At 45.7% G+C, this 15,874-nt stretch overlaps 1 protein-coding gene across 1 annotated transcript in view; it reads right to left on the bottom strand.

Annotated features, from left to right (window-relative positions):
* The window catches only part of NUAK1 (NUAK family kinase 1), a 58,102-nt gene extending 52,643 nt beyond the window's left edge, over positions 1–5,459 (bottom strand). Inside the window, 1 exon segment of the mRNA XM_030544880.1 lies at positions 4,603–5,459. Coding sequence (XP_030400740.1) covers positions 4,603–4,956 — 354 coding nt within the window. The 5' untranslated portion in view covers positions 4,957–5,459.
* Positions 5,460–15,874: the final 10,415 nt, after the last annotated feature.

Raw genomic sequence — 15,874 nt, forward strand, 5'->3', positions numbered from 1 at the left:
GAGTGGGTGCTGCTATTCTTGGCCTGCAGCCACTGCAACCAGAGCATATTGTCCGTTAGAGCAGCCCTCAGGACTGGGTAGAATGTTGACTGGGCCAAGAATACTGAAAGGCTTTAAAGTGGTGCACAACCCCATTACTCCCACCGGTCCATTCCAACACTGAGATCAACTCAGCAGAATGGAGAATTGGGGCACTACTCCTTGTGATCTGCACAACTGCTCTTATCTTGTTAATTGGGTCAAACTCCACTTACAAAATCTTGTTGTAAACAAACATATGTATGCATTACAAATAAGACCCTAATTATTAAAATGACCAAACTTAAAAAAAATCCAATTTACTTGTCACTACTATAATTATGTTTTCTACTTCTCTCTGTCAGGGCAATGACAATCAATGAAGCCAATTTCCCTTTGTTTACACCATTTCACTTTCAGGTTCTCAAAAGCAATGTTTGAGTTTCCAGCACTACAGGGAAATGCTGATTTGTTTTGAAACAAGGTTTTTTCATTGGAATTTTTTCAACTGTGCAAATGTTTCTATTGATCTAATATTTTGCAAGAGATTGCTTTTATTCAATGTAAATTTGCGGCCAAATTTAATTTGGCAGTGTCCCTGTGACTGAGAGCTGCATAGTGCACTTCTACATAGAAGAGTAAATAAGATGTAAACACCTGTACCAATATGCGTGAAATGCCTGTGTTTTATGTTGTGCTACAACTTGTCATCAGTTCTGAGAATAATATGCCTGTCTTAGGGGTAGGGAGAGAAGAATAATGTTGTTTGCCCTCTGTTGGCCAGGAGGAAGATAAAAGCCCTGACTCTCAGGAAGGAACCAGAGAAAAAAATTCCCTGCTGCTGCACCCACTCCCCTAGCCCACTCCTGGACCCTGCAGAAAGAAAAATCTGTCCAGTGAGTGAATGTTGAGGGGGACAGAGACTGGGTGCTTGGAGAGTGGGCACGTGAAAAATTGTTACATACAATATACAGTGTTATTAATAATTGGGATATTGGGGAGTGAATGAGGACACAAGAGGGAACCTCTAAATGAGTGGACCCGCAGGGGGCTCTGGATGTGCCTCCTTTAAAAAAATCCAGTTCTGCTCTGCTTTGAGTGCATCATGCAATGTAACAGGCTTTCATCTGGATTCTTGCCAATTTTCACAATACTAAACCTTCTTGTGCTGATATTAACCAAAACATGCACTGTATCAGCGGAATATCATTTACTGGCTTATATGTAATCCCAGAATAAAACTACATAAAGATGGAAATAAAGTTGAAAGGACCTATCAGCAATTTAGGGTAATTACCCCAAAACCAAGCATTTCCTAGCATGAGCATCTTGCAGCATTTCCTTTCATTATGCACTGTGCACTGTACAGGCACATATGACCACTACCTAGCATATCTTTCACTTATATGATTGTAACTATGGATTCGTTGGCTAACCAGTACTGATTATAGTACATGAGCAAAGCTTTGTTCTACTGCTTTCATGTGCAAGAGGACAAGTGGAGAAAACGCCTACAGGAATTTCAATGTACATGCTACTTCACAGACTTTCTATATCCTCTTTTCACCCTTATACTTATAGGAACTTTCACTTAAGATATCATATGATGTGAATTTTATACCTAATCTGTACTAAATAAGGAAATCTTGTTTGGAAAACAGGGTGCCCCAAAATATCATATTGGGGTATTAATTTCTGTTTCATGCAACACACAACATTGTATGTAGTAAGTAGTACACATTCAAATGAATTGTTTTCAGCAACAAACTAAAGATATCATACAATCCACCTAGCAGTTTTACTTTCAGAACTGTTTGTGAAGATGTTTCAATGCAAAATGGTAAAAAAAAAAAACCAAAACCAAAATGATAAACTAAATACACATAATCTGTTAAACCAAAGCCAAATACTATTCCCACTGAAGTCAATCCAGACTTGCTGTTGACTTCAGTTGGGGCAGGACTGAGCCCATTTATGTATACAGGACTCAATTCTCCTCTCATGCTGGTTTTGTACTGATGTTACTCCATTGCCCTCTATGGTGTTAATTCTCATTTACAGCAATGTGAGATCAGAATCAGACTCAGCCTGTCAAACCTGTCGACTGACTTTGTTCTTAAGTTGTTTATTACAGTTAGAAACAACTGAATGCAAAATTCAAAACTTACATTTTATATGATAGTCTGGCTACTCATGCAATAATCCTTAGCAAAACATTGTATAGCTAAATTGCTTGTTGGGTAATAAAAAATTTTAAAGGCCAAATATGTTAGCGCAGATCACTTGGACAGGGCTAATAACTGGGAATGTAATGTTGTTTCCAAGGTTCAGGTTTACAATCTGCTGCCATACAGCCTGAACTATTTACATACTGCTGAGTGAAAAAAGATGATTGGAAGCAAACAGCCAGGTTAGAGAGTGACCTTGGAACTCCTGAAACCTAGCTTCTGGTTATTGGACAATTTGTGCTTAAGACATAATGGAATGGTGCCTGCCACACTGCTCTCTGTGCATCCCCTGCTGGTCACAGTATGAATCTATTCAAGCCTTTTCAATGATGCCATAAATGCTGATGACTAATGAGAATAGAAGGGAAGAAAGAAAAGAGAATGAAAAAAAGTTGAATGAAAACCCTGTGCCTCTCCTGACCCAGCCCCCTTTTGCTGCATTCTCCTCTTGTGGGTGAAGTGGTGAGAGAAATTGGTGCTCGAAGGACCGGAGTCAGGGGGCAAAACTGGGGGAAAAAAAAGGTCATTTCTATTAACTTCATGTCTGGTTGGGTTCAGGGCCACTAGCTCTAATTCTTTAGAACAGACAAAATGCAGGTATTTTACATGTGATCAAACAGGAGAGTTCAAGCAAAAATATTACATTATAATTGAATGTATCTTAATAAAAAATAAATGCATTGTGGCAAGGATTGAGTTTTACAATATAAAATTAAGCTATAATATACTTCAGTAAGTATTCTAGATACCAGTAAACAGATTGCATGCAACATTTTTATTTCATTTAAGAATCCAGCTGTATTGTGATTTTCACCCTTTCTCCCTATTTCCCCAAGTTCTGCTACCTCAGCCACATAGATTCAGTTCAGACTGAAATTTGAAAAACTACATCTCTTTTCAGAAGAGGATTTTCCCTAAACAAATCGGATTAAAGCTCATTCAACATCTTTCTTTAAGTTATTCAAGTTTAAAAACAGATGTTTGTTACTTTTTGCAACTGAAAAACATCAGACTTTAAATAAATCAGTCTCCATAATAGAGATCATTAGCTTCTGTTAGTCTGAAATTTTAGACCAGCCAAGAGAGCAAACATTAAAAATCTTGTACTTGAAGTGAGCATGTGCAGAGATGTTCATCTCTGGTTTCTCTTTAGCTAGCCTCCAAATGAGCTACTAAAATGAAAGAACACATAATGTAATTGTACAGCTTGGTTGAAACTCTCATTTTAACTGTTGACACACAGATCTAGTTGTAAAGTAAATGTCCCTTGTTAAAGCCACCTCACTGGCAGTTTTTGTTTCTTCCTTCAGGTATGTGCTAGGTTTGCAGACAACCAAAACAAAAACAGCAATTAAACAAAACTTCTATCTCACTAGGGTAATGTCTTGCTTTTGTACAATGTCTGCTGAAAATCAGTCTACCTCAAATGAAATATATGTTAAGATGTCTTCAGAAAAGCATCTATGTCTCTCAGCAGTCAATCCCTAATGTACTCACTGCATCTTGTTACCATCACCCTACTACTGGAGATGTATTTCAATTGAAAACAAATGGCAATGTGTGTGTTACTTCAGATGCATTACAAGAGCCCATCTGTATGATGCTGAAGGAGATGCTGAAGGTCTTGCTGGATTCCAGTTATTACAGGGTGGCCTTACGGCTGTGTTAGGTCTTGAGCCATCCCACAAAACTGAGCCATGAACTGAACTATAAAATTCAATGGGGCTGGATTGCAGTCCCAGCATTTTGAAGGTGTCAGCCAAGTTCAGATCACAAAAGTTAACTGTAACAAATCACTGCAATGTATCACTTAAAAATAGCAATTAATATTCCGACACCATTCTGAAGGTCAATTCAATTAGCTAGAGAACACAGCAAGCTTCACTTCACTATAAATTTCCACCCTTAGAAATAAAGATAAGGTTGCTGGTGATGATGGCCACATCTGTGAAGGCCAACAAAAACACGCATTTTATTCCAATCATAAATATCATTTGGCACCAGGTAAATATGCCCCACTATATAAATACCCCACATGCTTCATCATGAGTATTTGGCTGGAGTCAAAACACTGGTTCCAAAGGCATTTGAAGGCTATTCAGATCTAGTTTTAAACTCCGTAACTAGCTGTATAATGTAGAACCCCAAAGAGCTGGGTTCATATTCTCCCATCCAATGGGGAAATTTCAGCTCGAAGCTTTGTGGCTTGGGCACCTCTTGAATGCCACATTTTCCTTTCTAGCTCCTCTGAGTTAATGGTCAGGGGACTGGTCTCTAAGGAGCTCCTGGGAAGATGCACCCGAGGAGCGGTGTTTCCCCGGGGAAGCTATAAGGAAAACAACTCAGGCTGCCTTACCACTCTGCCAGAAAACCTCTCGATGGCCCTCTTGACTTTGCCATAGGTGCCCTTGCCCAGGGTCTCCTGCAGCTCGTAGCGGTGCTTCAGGTTGTGCTTGTGATGATGCCTCTTCACTCCTTGCTGTTTCCTCAGCTCCGGCGCCGCTGTCACCTCGGAGGATGGAGCCTCTTCCGCGGGCTCCTCCAAGGCCGCGGCTCCCTTGCCGGCGCCCGCCTGGGAGCCGCAGGAGAGGCAGCGCTGGGGAGAGGGGCCGCGGCCAGCATCCAGCTCCGCGCCCTCCATCTCCGGCGGCGGCAAGGCGCGGGGGGCACTCGCGGGAGCGCAGCTGCCGCCTCTCCGCTCTGCCCGCATCTGCTGTGCACCAGCCCTTGCGCCACTGGGGTGGGGATCCGCAGCGCCCCCCGCCCCTCACCCCACTCGCCGGCTGCTGAGGCACATTTGGCACTCGGGGAACAGCGGCCGCTGCAGCCCCGCTTGGCAAGTCCCCCCCCCCACACACACACACACACCCCACTCCGCCCCCCGGGAAGAAGCGACGCCCAGGAGCCAGCGAGCCGAAGCTACCCCGCTCCGCCCCGGCTAGAGCCGCCCTGGGCAGCCCCCTCCTGGCCGGTGGCCCCGGGCTGGGAAGCGGCTCTGGGGGTGGCGGGGAGCCGAGTTCCGTCTTTGTGCTACAGCAGCGGCCGCCGAGGAGACTGCCCCGCCTGGCCCCTCTCTCAGCCGGGCTGCCCGGCCGGGGGGCGGGGGTCGGTATTTACAGCCCGCGGGCCCGGCGCTGGCTGCCCCTGCCGCCGGCCCCGCCGCACATGTGCGGCTGGAAGGGGCCCTTCTGCTCCAGGCTATATTTGGTGGCGGAGGGTGCCCGGGCTGGGGCTGGAGCCAGCGGCGGGGCTAGGCGGCCGAGCCGCTCTCTCAGTGCGGAACAGGCGCCTGAGCCGCCTCCTCATGTTCCCTTCAGCCCAGCCCCGGCTGTGGCGAGCAGCCGCTTTGCCGCGGCCGTGAGCGGAAGCCACAGTCCCTCCCTCCGCCCCAGCCCCGCTCATGCCCCGGGCAGCCCGCCGCCTGCCTCGCTAGCCTCCCTGCGGGCTCGGCTTGGCTTGGGAAGGGGGGGGCAGGCAGCGCCTAGCGGATCTGCAGCCGGGAGCCGCCCCTCTCCAGTGCAGGCGCTGAACTGGGAGGCGGGAACCAGGCAGCCAGGAGTGGGAGGCGGTGCCCAGCCCCGCAGGTCACGAAGCGGGACTCACGCTGCTTGCAGGGTGCGGTTGGCAATGCCCAGCCAGCCGCTCAGCTCACAGCCCAGCAGCCGGCGTGAAGCGAGGCAAGGAAAAAAGCATGGCACAAAAGGGACTCAGCTGCAACCTGCTGTTAAGGAAACTGAGATGAGGGGGCAGGTGGACGGATACCAGGACAGGCAGATTGGACAAGGGAGGAACACACAGATGCCACGGTCGGAGAGTGGGACAATAGAAAATCCCATGGACAGAGAGATACCATAAAGGTGGATAGACAGGATGCTTTTATTTTCACTTTCGTATAAGGATCTCTAAGCATTTACAGATTGGGTTATAGTAAGAGAACTAGCAAGATTAGGCAGAATACCGTAGCCCACAATTTCAAACAAAAGGCATTTGAAGATAGCCTGTGTTTTACAGGTGCAAACGTGTGCACATACAATTTAAACCAGTGGTTCTCAGACTTTTGTACTAGTGACCTCTTTCACATAGCAAGCCTCTGAGTGTGACCATCCCTTTTATACATTAAAAACATGTTTGTATATATTTAACACTATTATAAATGCTGGAGGCAAAGCAGGGTTTGGGGTGGAAGCTGACAGCTTGTGCCCCCCCCAAAATAACCTCACAACCCCATGAGGGGTCCCAGCCCCTAGTTTGAGAACCCCTGATTTAAACAGACTTATATGAAAGCATGCATACGTGTTCAAATTTGACACTGCAAAAACTCGTGTGTGCACAGGTATTGGGTTATTTAAAATGTGCACACCAGTGTCAGAATTTTTATGACGTGGTAGTGTTTGCATCTGCAAAGTGCAGGCATAAAGGTGTGCATGCAACAATTTTGTGTGCACAAATGCACACACACAGGCTGGGTAGAGGCCCAGAAGAAAATGTACCCATTTATGCCTGGAAAGTGTTTCCAAAAAACTATTATGTTCCCCAGTATCCTAACAGCTCTGTAAGGTTTCTGTGTAATTAGAACTTTTAGAAAAACACTGGACACACCCATCAGCTTTCTGCATTGGCATCGTGCAGCACATATAATCCCTTTTATGATCCAGGCTGGTGTTTTTCAACTTTAAGAAAAATCTTTGGTTTCTGTGCCCAGATTTTCCATGCAACCCAGAACCAACCTTTGGGCCTGCAGAGCCATCATCCCTGGTTTGGGGCACCTAGAAATGTAAAGGAGAAAATAAACTTTTCTTTTCTTTTCAAGTAAGTTTCTAGTCCTTTCCCTTGCAAAGATAGTCTAGAAAACTTAAATCAAAATAGATATGTCAACTGATTGCCAGGGTTGAAATTTTATCACTTATCTTTCCTAAAAATTGCATGTCCCCTGAAGCCCAGGAGCAAGTTCGGGGCACCTCCTGCTTTTAGCAAAGGAGTGGGAGTTGTGTTGCCCCCTTATTTTATCCTCTGTTCAGCATGACTAGTTTGCTGGGCGGATGCAAAGACCCAGGTCTCTCTGAGGTTACTGGCTCTGCATTTTCATCTTGCTGGCTGACAATAAGGCACAGGCCTTTTTGAGGTTACTGGCTACTAGGTACCTCTACTTTGCTAGAATAATCACAAGGCACAGGCCTTTTGAATTTGCTGGTTCAGTAGCATTGTCTTGCTAAACTGGTGTCAATGTCTGTACCTTTGTGAGGTCACTAACTCAACTCTTCTTGCTTGCTGGGATGATGTTAAGGCACAGCTCTCTGTGCATGCACTGGCTCTACTTGTGTAATTGGCTGGGCTAATGCAAAAGCTCAGGATGCTAGCTCAGCAGTGTTAGAATGCTGGGATGATGTCTAGGCAAGGGCTCTGTGAGGTTTATTGATCAGCACCTCCATCTTGCCGGGCTTATGTGAGAGCTTAGCTTTCTGTGAAGTCTACCGACGCACCTCTAGCTTGCCGAGATGACAAGAAATGGGTCTTGGTGATGTTAATGATTGCACCCATAGTTTAATGGACTGATGTGAAAGCACAGGTCTCTATGAGGTTATTTAATAATAATGGAGATATATCCCTCACCTAGAACTGGAAAGGACCCTGAAGGGTCATTGAGTCCAGCCCCCTGCCTTCACTAGCAGGACCAAGTACTGATTTTGTCCCAGATCCCTAAGTGGCCCCCTCAAGGGTTGAACTCACAGCCCTTGGTTTAGCAAGCTAATGCTCAAACCAGTGAGCTATCCCTTCCCAAAAGTAGCTTGGCTTTTCCCAATGTGGGGCTCAAGCCCACAACCTTAAGATTACAAGTTTCATGCTCTACCAACTGAGCTAGTCAGGCTACTTATGCAGTCTTTTAATTCAAGCATTGGTGCTGCAGCGTCATCTTAGGAGCAAAGGACTTACCAGAGTGGATCAGACCTGAGGTCCACCTAGTTCAGTATCCTGTCTCTGACAATAGCCTGTACCAGATGCTTCAGAGGAAAGTGTAAGAACCCCACAGCAGGCAGATGTGGAATAATGTGCCCCTTCTCATTGGGTCTCAGCCTCATCTCTAATGGTTAGAGACTGGTTTAAGCCCTGACACATGAGGTTTAATTTCTCTTCCACAAAATTTATCATTGACAACAATAATCGTATGTTCTTGATATCCATATAAATGCCCAGTCCCTTTTGGAATCTTAAATTCTTGGCCTCATCAACTTCAGGTGGTAATGAGTCTAATCACACATTACACAAAATGTATTTCTTTTTCTCATTTTTTAAATTTCCTACCTTTTATTTAATTCAACAGCCCTTTGTTCCTGTGCTATGAGACAGGGAGAACAGAAGTCCCTGATCTACCTTCTGCAGATGAGTCATTGTGTAGATTTTTATCATGTCCCCTCTTATTTCTTTCCTTTCCAAGGTGAACAATTCCAGTCTTTTCAATCTCTCTTCATAAGAGAGTTTTTCTATGCCCTAGATCATTCTTGTCAACATTCTTTTAACCCTTTCTAGTGCAGAAGGCTGATGGTAAAGAACAGGCCTTTTTGAGGTTACTGGCTCAACACTTCATGTTGCTTGGCTAATATCAAGTAAAAGGACTTGTGAGCTCACTGGCTCAGGACCTCTAGCTTTCTTGGCTGATGGTAAGGCTGAGCCCTCTGTGAGGTCACTAGCTCACTGACTTTAACATACCGGGCAGACGTGAAAGCACAAATCTCTGTGAGATCACTAGCTCAACACCAATGGTAAAGAAGATCAATATAGCAGAGGAAGCTCACAGTTGTGGTGATGGTATGTTTTGAATACTGACATCATGTGGAATAGTGACATTGCATCATCTAGTGTGATGGAACATGGTGAAGAGAACGGGGGCAAAATAAATAAAAGTATCTGACTGGAGTCCATATCTCTGAGCAGGCACTTAGCCAACCAAACAATTGTGCATGTGCACATGCCAAGTGTGGCTCTGTGCAGGGGAACGCTTGTGCTCCAATCCATCCTTGATACCCTGTGTTATGGTATAATTCCCCACTCTGAACCTTAGCGTCCAAAAGATGGGGTACCAGCATGAATTCCTCTAAGCTCAATTACCAGCTTAGTACTTGTAGTGCTGCCACCAACCAGGAATTACAGTGCCTGGTACACTCTGGTCCCCCCAAAACCTTGCCCAGGGAACCCCAAGACCCAGATCCTCTGAATCTTAACGCAAGGAAAGTAAACCCTTTCTCACCATTGCCTTTCCCAGGCTTCCCCTCCCTGGGTTACTCTGGAAGATTACTGTGATTCAAACTCCTTGAATCTTAAAACAGAGAGGAAAATCCACCTTCCCCCCTCCTTCTCTCTCCCCCTCCCAGACTCTCCCTGAGAGAGAAAGTAATCCTAACACAGAGAGAAATTAACCTTTCTCTCCCCCTTCCCTCCTTTCTCTCCACCAATTCCCTGGTGGATCCAGACCCAGTCCCCTGGGGTCTCACCAGAATAAAAAAACAATCAGGTTCTTAAACAAGAAAAGCTTTTAATTAAAGAAAGAAAAAACAGTAAAAATTATCTTTGTAAATTTAAGATGGAATATGTTACAGGGTCTTTCAGCTATAGACACTGGGAATACCCTCCCAGCCTAAGTATACAAGTACAAAGTAAAATCCTTTCAGCAAAATACAAATTTGAACTCCTTCCAGCCAAATACACATTTGCAAATAAAGAAAACAAACATAAGCCTAACTCACCTTATCTACCTACTACTCACTATTCTGGACATATAAGAGACTGTATCAGAGAGATTGGAGAGAAACCTGGTTGCACGTCTGGTCCCTCTGAGCCCCCAGAGTGAACAACCACCAAAAACTAACAGCACCCACAAAAACTTCCCTCCCTCAAGATTTGAAAGTATCCTGTCCCCTGATTGGTCCTCTGGTCAGGTGACAGCCAGGCTCACTGAACTTGTTAACCCTTTACAGTCAAAAGAGACATGAAGTACTCCTGTTCTATTAACCCTTAACTATCTGTTTATGTCACCCTGTCTGGATGCCCCACTATGGAGTGCCAGGAGAGGAGAGGAAACTGACAGGACCATTACCCTAGATTCTTTCTATGGGAAGGGGGAGGCTAGAGACAAGATCTCCCTTTTCCTCTGGAGGCAGGAGGAGGGAGAGGAGGAGGCTGCAGAATCTCCCTTTTTCCTGCTTTGCCCCCTGGCCAACAGGGACCAGGGTCGGTGCTACCATTAAGGCGAACTAGGCGGTTGCCTAGAGCGCCAAGATTTGGGGGCACCAAAAAGCAGTGCCCCCAATTTTTTTTTACAGTGGTTCCTCCCCGAGCGTATGGTCACTGCTCCACTTCTCCCACCTCCCAGGCTTGCAGAGCCAATCAGCTGTTTGGCACCGCAAGCCTGGGAGGAGAATTAGAGCTGGGACAGCATGCTCGGGGAGGATGCGGAGCAGAGGTGAGCTGGGGTGGGGAGGTGCCGCAGAGCTCCGGGGGGGGTGCCTCAGGGGAGCTGCCATGGGGGGGCACCTCAAGGCAGGGGGAGCGAGCTGCCGTGGTGGAGGGGGGGGCGCCTCAGGGCGGGGGGGCAGAGGGGAGCGCAAGATGGACGTTTCGCCTAGGGTGAAACTTCCTTGCATCGGCCCTGACAGGGACAGAGATCTGCCTGGAGAAATAAGGAAGCAGGTAGGGGACTGACTCCCAGCAGGAAACAATTCATCCTGTCACTGTACCACCCACAGGCAGTAAAAGCTCCACAAATTCCCTCGACAGCCACCAGCTCCTCCTACTGCTCCCACTTCAGATTCTCCAACTTGCTGAGTCCTCACTTCATTTGCCAGTGAAGAATCAAGAGGAGAGGGGATGGCTGAGCTCCCACAAGATCAGGAGAGGGAAAGAAAGGGAATGGAAACTCACCCTCTTCTTTGAGCAGAGAAGAAGGAGCTGTGTTCCTAACAGGAATCGCTAAAAGGATGAAAATTCAGTGGCCTGTGTTATTCAGGTCAGACCATAATGGTCTCTTCTGGCTTTAAAATCTATCAATGAATAGGTTCCTCTCACACAAAATTTTAAGTAAAATAAGGTAGCTAAGTCAGAGAGGAAATTCCTGCAAATCCTGTTTCTGGGGCTATGCATAATGGCCTGGACATGAGCTGGTTATGTTTGAGAGGGTGTGGGAAGAAGTGAAAAATTGTTTTTCATGCCTGCCCCAAAATTCTTGGCCAACTTAGTGCAACCTCATTTGAAGCGAAATGGACCAAGATATGTATTTCTGGCGTCGTTTGAAGGAAAATAAGTTAATAACAAAGTTTAGAAAAATTGGGTCAGGTTCTCGCCTGCATCCAGCTTTGCTGAGTGCAGGAGAGAGGGCAGGCTATTAGGGAGTCATTACTACTCTGACTGTTCTGCCCTGTGCAGCTCCAGCCCTGGCTCTGCTAAAAGTTACAGCAGTCTAGGGCTTGTCTGCCAGCTGAAAATTGCTGGAGGCAGGCAAGTAGCACTCCAGGCATACCTCCTCCCACCACTGGCATGCTTCTTAGGGCCAGGAGGGCAGGCTGGCATAGGAACTAGCTAGTCTCAGACTGACTGGGTGAATTTTTAGCTAACTAGATACAGGGCAGTATCCAGGGCCTTTGCATATCTTGAGCAGCACAGAGGGGCCAATTCCAGGGAAGAGAATCTGCCCATTGCGTTTTGGTCATGGAGGGTTATTAATCTTCACAAGAAAATGTTCTCTTTGACCTACCCATAAGCATACACCATAATCACTCTTATATGACTTCATATGTCATCAGTAATTGTTATTTATTCTGAATGGGCAGATATAAAATGTAATAATACTCCAAACTAAAACTCCAAATTAAAAAATGTCTTGTCTTTTCATAATTAGATGCAGTATATACAGTCATAAATGCTATTCTCTGCTTTAAATTTCCATCCTATTGAACAAAAAGATAGAGGGGCATTGAACAAATCAGATATGTAAATTAGAGATAAGATATGGTGTACTGAATCTATCCACATGTAATAGCAATGATGATGGAGAATATGCCTTTCTATTATGGAATAAATATATAAAATGAGAGACACTAAGGTACCCACAAAAGATGAAAAATATCACAGTATTTCCTTTCTGTTGTGGAAGTATTGTCAGCTTTATGGTCAATTTTACATTTATGTCATTGTCAAAATCGAAAGTAACGAAGCAACAGCAAATCACTGTTCAGCAGCAGTTGGTGGTGTGAGGATACTGCCAGAGCCAGGTCATAGGCAGCCTATGGGCATGCGGAGAGCTGCTTAGTATCTGGACTGCAGAGTCAAAGATCAGTCTGGGGCAGCCCATCTCAGTGGTAGCCGATGACAGAACAAGGAGTAATGGTCTCAAGTTGCAGTGGGGGAGGTTTAGGTTGGATATTAGGAAAAACTTTTTCACTCAGAGAGTGGTGAAGCACTGGAATGGGTTACCTAGGGAGGTGGTGGAATTTCCTTCCTTAGAGGTTTTTAAGGTCAGGCTTGATGAAGCCCTGGCTGGGATGATTTAGTCGGGAATTGGTCCTGCTTTGAGCAGGGGGTTGGACTAGATGACCTCATAGGATCCTTTCCAACCCTGATATTCTATGATCTCAAAACCACAGAGTAAGAGTCCATTACCAAATTGAGAGTGTGAGGTGAGAATCCAGGTCAGGCCAAACCAGGATCTTGCACCAGGGTGAGCAATGGTCCTACACCAAAGACATTTTACCAAGGTCAGGGTTAGGAGCCGGGCCAAAGTTGGGAATCTGGGATTCAAGTGAGTTACAACAAGTGGGATCTGAGGTATTGCTAGACAAACCCCAGAAAGGGCTTTCTAATTTGTATGGCGTGTGCCAGCCAGTAAGGGAATTACAGATTGCTGTCACTCATCCCCTTGAGGGCACGACTTCCTGCAGGGCTAAGCCTCTCAGTACTTCTCAGAGGTAACCCTACCTGGGCCATTGGTGGTAATGAGGAAGTGGTGTGTGCCCCAGACCCTGCTTCTAGGCCTATGAGTTGTTACAGATACTGAGAAAGGAAAGAAAGAAAATGGTGTAGATGATAATCTGAAAGTAATGCCTGGTTTAGACACTTTAGATATTCCTGATTATTCAAATAATTATGATTCTGAGTCAAAAATATGATTCTGCATGATTTCTGCCCTCTGTATCTACAAAAACCAAGAGGGAGTTTTTCCACCTTTGCTATTATGTTATGTAACATCTCCATGTTCTCAAATGGCCAAGTCCTCACCTTCACAAGAATGGAGATCTCACCATTAACTTCAAAGGGAGTAGGATCAGGGCCCAAATTTGCAAGAAAACAATAGACAACACCCATAAAAGCTTCTATACAAAATGAATATTCTTTAGTGCCTTATAAAATTGAAGAGATTAGCATTTAAGAGCTATAATGGGAAAAGAGGAAATGTAATGAGATAAATTCCTTTCTACTGTCAGCCAAGTGGGACAAGGACATTCTAGCCTAGTTGTCAGAGCAGGCATCAGCGCTAGTTGTTGGAGCAGGCATCAGGAACCAAGAACTAGATTCGGAGTCAGTAGTCAAGACGCTGGAGTCAAACTAGAAGGCTGGAACTGGATACCAGAGTCAAGATAGAGATCAGGAACTGGAGCAAGCAGAGGCAGCAAGAACAAGGTAACACAGGAGCAGTCACAGTGGTGAACATAAGCATTGAGCAGCCAGTAAGCTGCTGCTGGCTTAAGAGCTGGCGTGCTGGTCCCTCCAGCCAATCAGGTGGTGTGGCCAATCGGGCAGCCTGCTGCAAACTAGCTGTGCTGATGAGGATGCTTGAAGACTAGCTCTACTGCAGTCATTGATTCCTGACATTCATCCAGGAGAGGATTTGGTAGTTCTGTAATGCTAATGGACCAACTTCTGCTCTTATTGGAAGACTTAAGTGGAGTTATTCCACATTTACACTGGTGTGAGAGCAGAATTTGGCCCCAGATCTATCTAAGGGTTTTACACTGCCACCCATTATCATAGTATCTGGAGCCTTCTATGTAAAATCAAAAGCATAGCAAAGAAGTAGAAACACTTCTTGAGGGTGCATTGTTTCTTTTTTGAGGTGTGGAAGGTGTGTTTTTGGTGTTTTAGACTGTTAATTTCCTTTGGTTTTGGTGTGTTGGGGTTTACTGGGTAGAAAGTGTTGTTTCATTCTTATGATGGAAAGGCCTCAGGTTTTGCAGCATTTCCTAAAGATGCTCAGACTCTGGCTTTGGCTGATCTCCTCTGGGAGTTCCTTCCATAGCCAGACCCCCTGGATCAAGCACGCTTTGTGCCCAAGTCTCACACGTCTCATCCTGGGCTTTGTGATCAGCATTGTCCTACAGGAGTGCAGCTGCCACAATGGTTCACGAATTGAAATTCAGTCTTTGATGCAACTGGGGAGTGGGGGGGGGGCAGGGCCGGTGCTATCATTTAGGCAGCCTAGGCAATTGCCTAGGGCACCAGAATAATTGGTGGGCACTGTTTTGCCGGAGGGGGCGGCAGGCGGCTCCGGTGGAGCTGCCGCAGTGGTGCCTGCGGAGGGTCCGGTGCTCCGCGGCTCCGGTGGAGCTGCCGCAGTGGTGCCTGCGGGCGGTCAGCTGCTCGCGCAGCTCCAGTGGACCGCCTGCAGGCAGGACTGCAGCAGCTCCACCAGAGCCGCGGAGCACCGGACCCTCTGCAGGCATCACTGCTGCAGCTCCACCAGAGCCATGGGACCAGCGCGCGGGGCGGCGAAATTGCCGTCCGCCTAGGGTGCTCAAAGCCCTAGCACCAACCCTGTGGGGGGGTGTCCATCACTTGCTTTGAACGTTATGACGAAATGTTACACTAGCATTAGAAGCTGACTGGGACCCAGTGGAAGGACTTGGGCATGGCCCTGATGTGCTCACGGCAGCCTAACCATAAAGAAGGCAGGCAGCCACATTCAAGCATCAACACTGTGGGGCTGAAGTCTTCTAACAGACCCCAGGAGCTTACAGGAAGACACAGCCTAGACAAGATCCAAACTTCTGGAACAGCATAAGGAGACGCATACTATTAAAAATAAAAGTGTTGGATTTTATTTATTTATTAGAAATTAGGGAGATTTTACCCAATGGGCATATTATTGCTATTCTATCATTCTGCATGTTAACTTACCCTTGCAGAATGGCCAATGGACACTAATGATACAAAGACCTATCAGTGGTAGTTGTGGATGCTCAATACCTCTGAAAATCATCCCACTTATTTTAGTACCTAACTTTAGACATTCAAGTTTGAAAATGTTGGCCTAATGGCTTTCCACCTAATATTTAAATCCTCTCACAAAAAACACAGCATGTGGGTGGAATTATACATCAGATGCATAGATTTTGATATTTAATTCCTCTCATGTATTTCAGTGGGAGGAAATAAATATCAGAACTCAAAGCAATTTCCTACAAATTCTACTTTTCAACACCGAGTGTTTTCCAATTATGTACATTATGTACCTTGCAGACCTGTTAAGTAAGTAGGTGTAATTTGTTCATAATCACTTGTCTGGCCACAATCACAGTTAATATCTATGAAGCAGTGGGTGTTATTATTACGAGAACTCATGGATACAATACAATGTTAGACAAGGA

This window comes from Gopherus evgoodei, chromosome 1 (genome assembly GCF_007399415.2).
Source record: "Gopherus evgoodei ecotype Sinaloan lineage chromosome 1, rGopEvg1_v1.p, whole genome shotgun sequence".
In the NCBI taxonomy this organism is placed as follows: domain Eukaryota; kingdom Metazoa; phylum Chordata; order Testudines; family Testudinidae; genus Gopherus; species Gopherus evgoodei.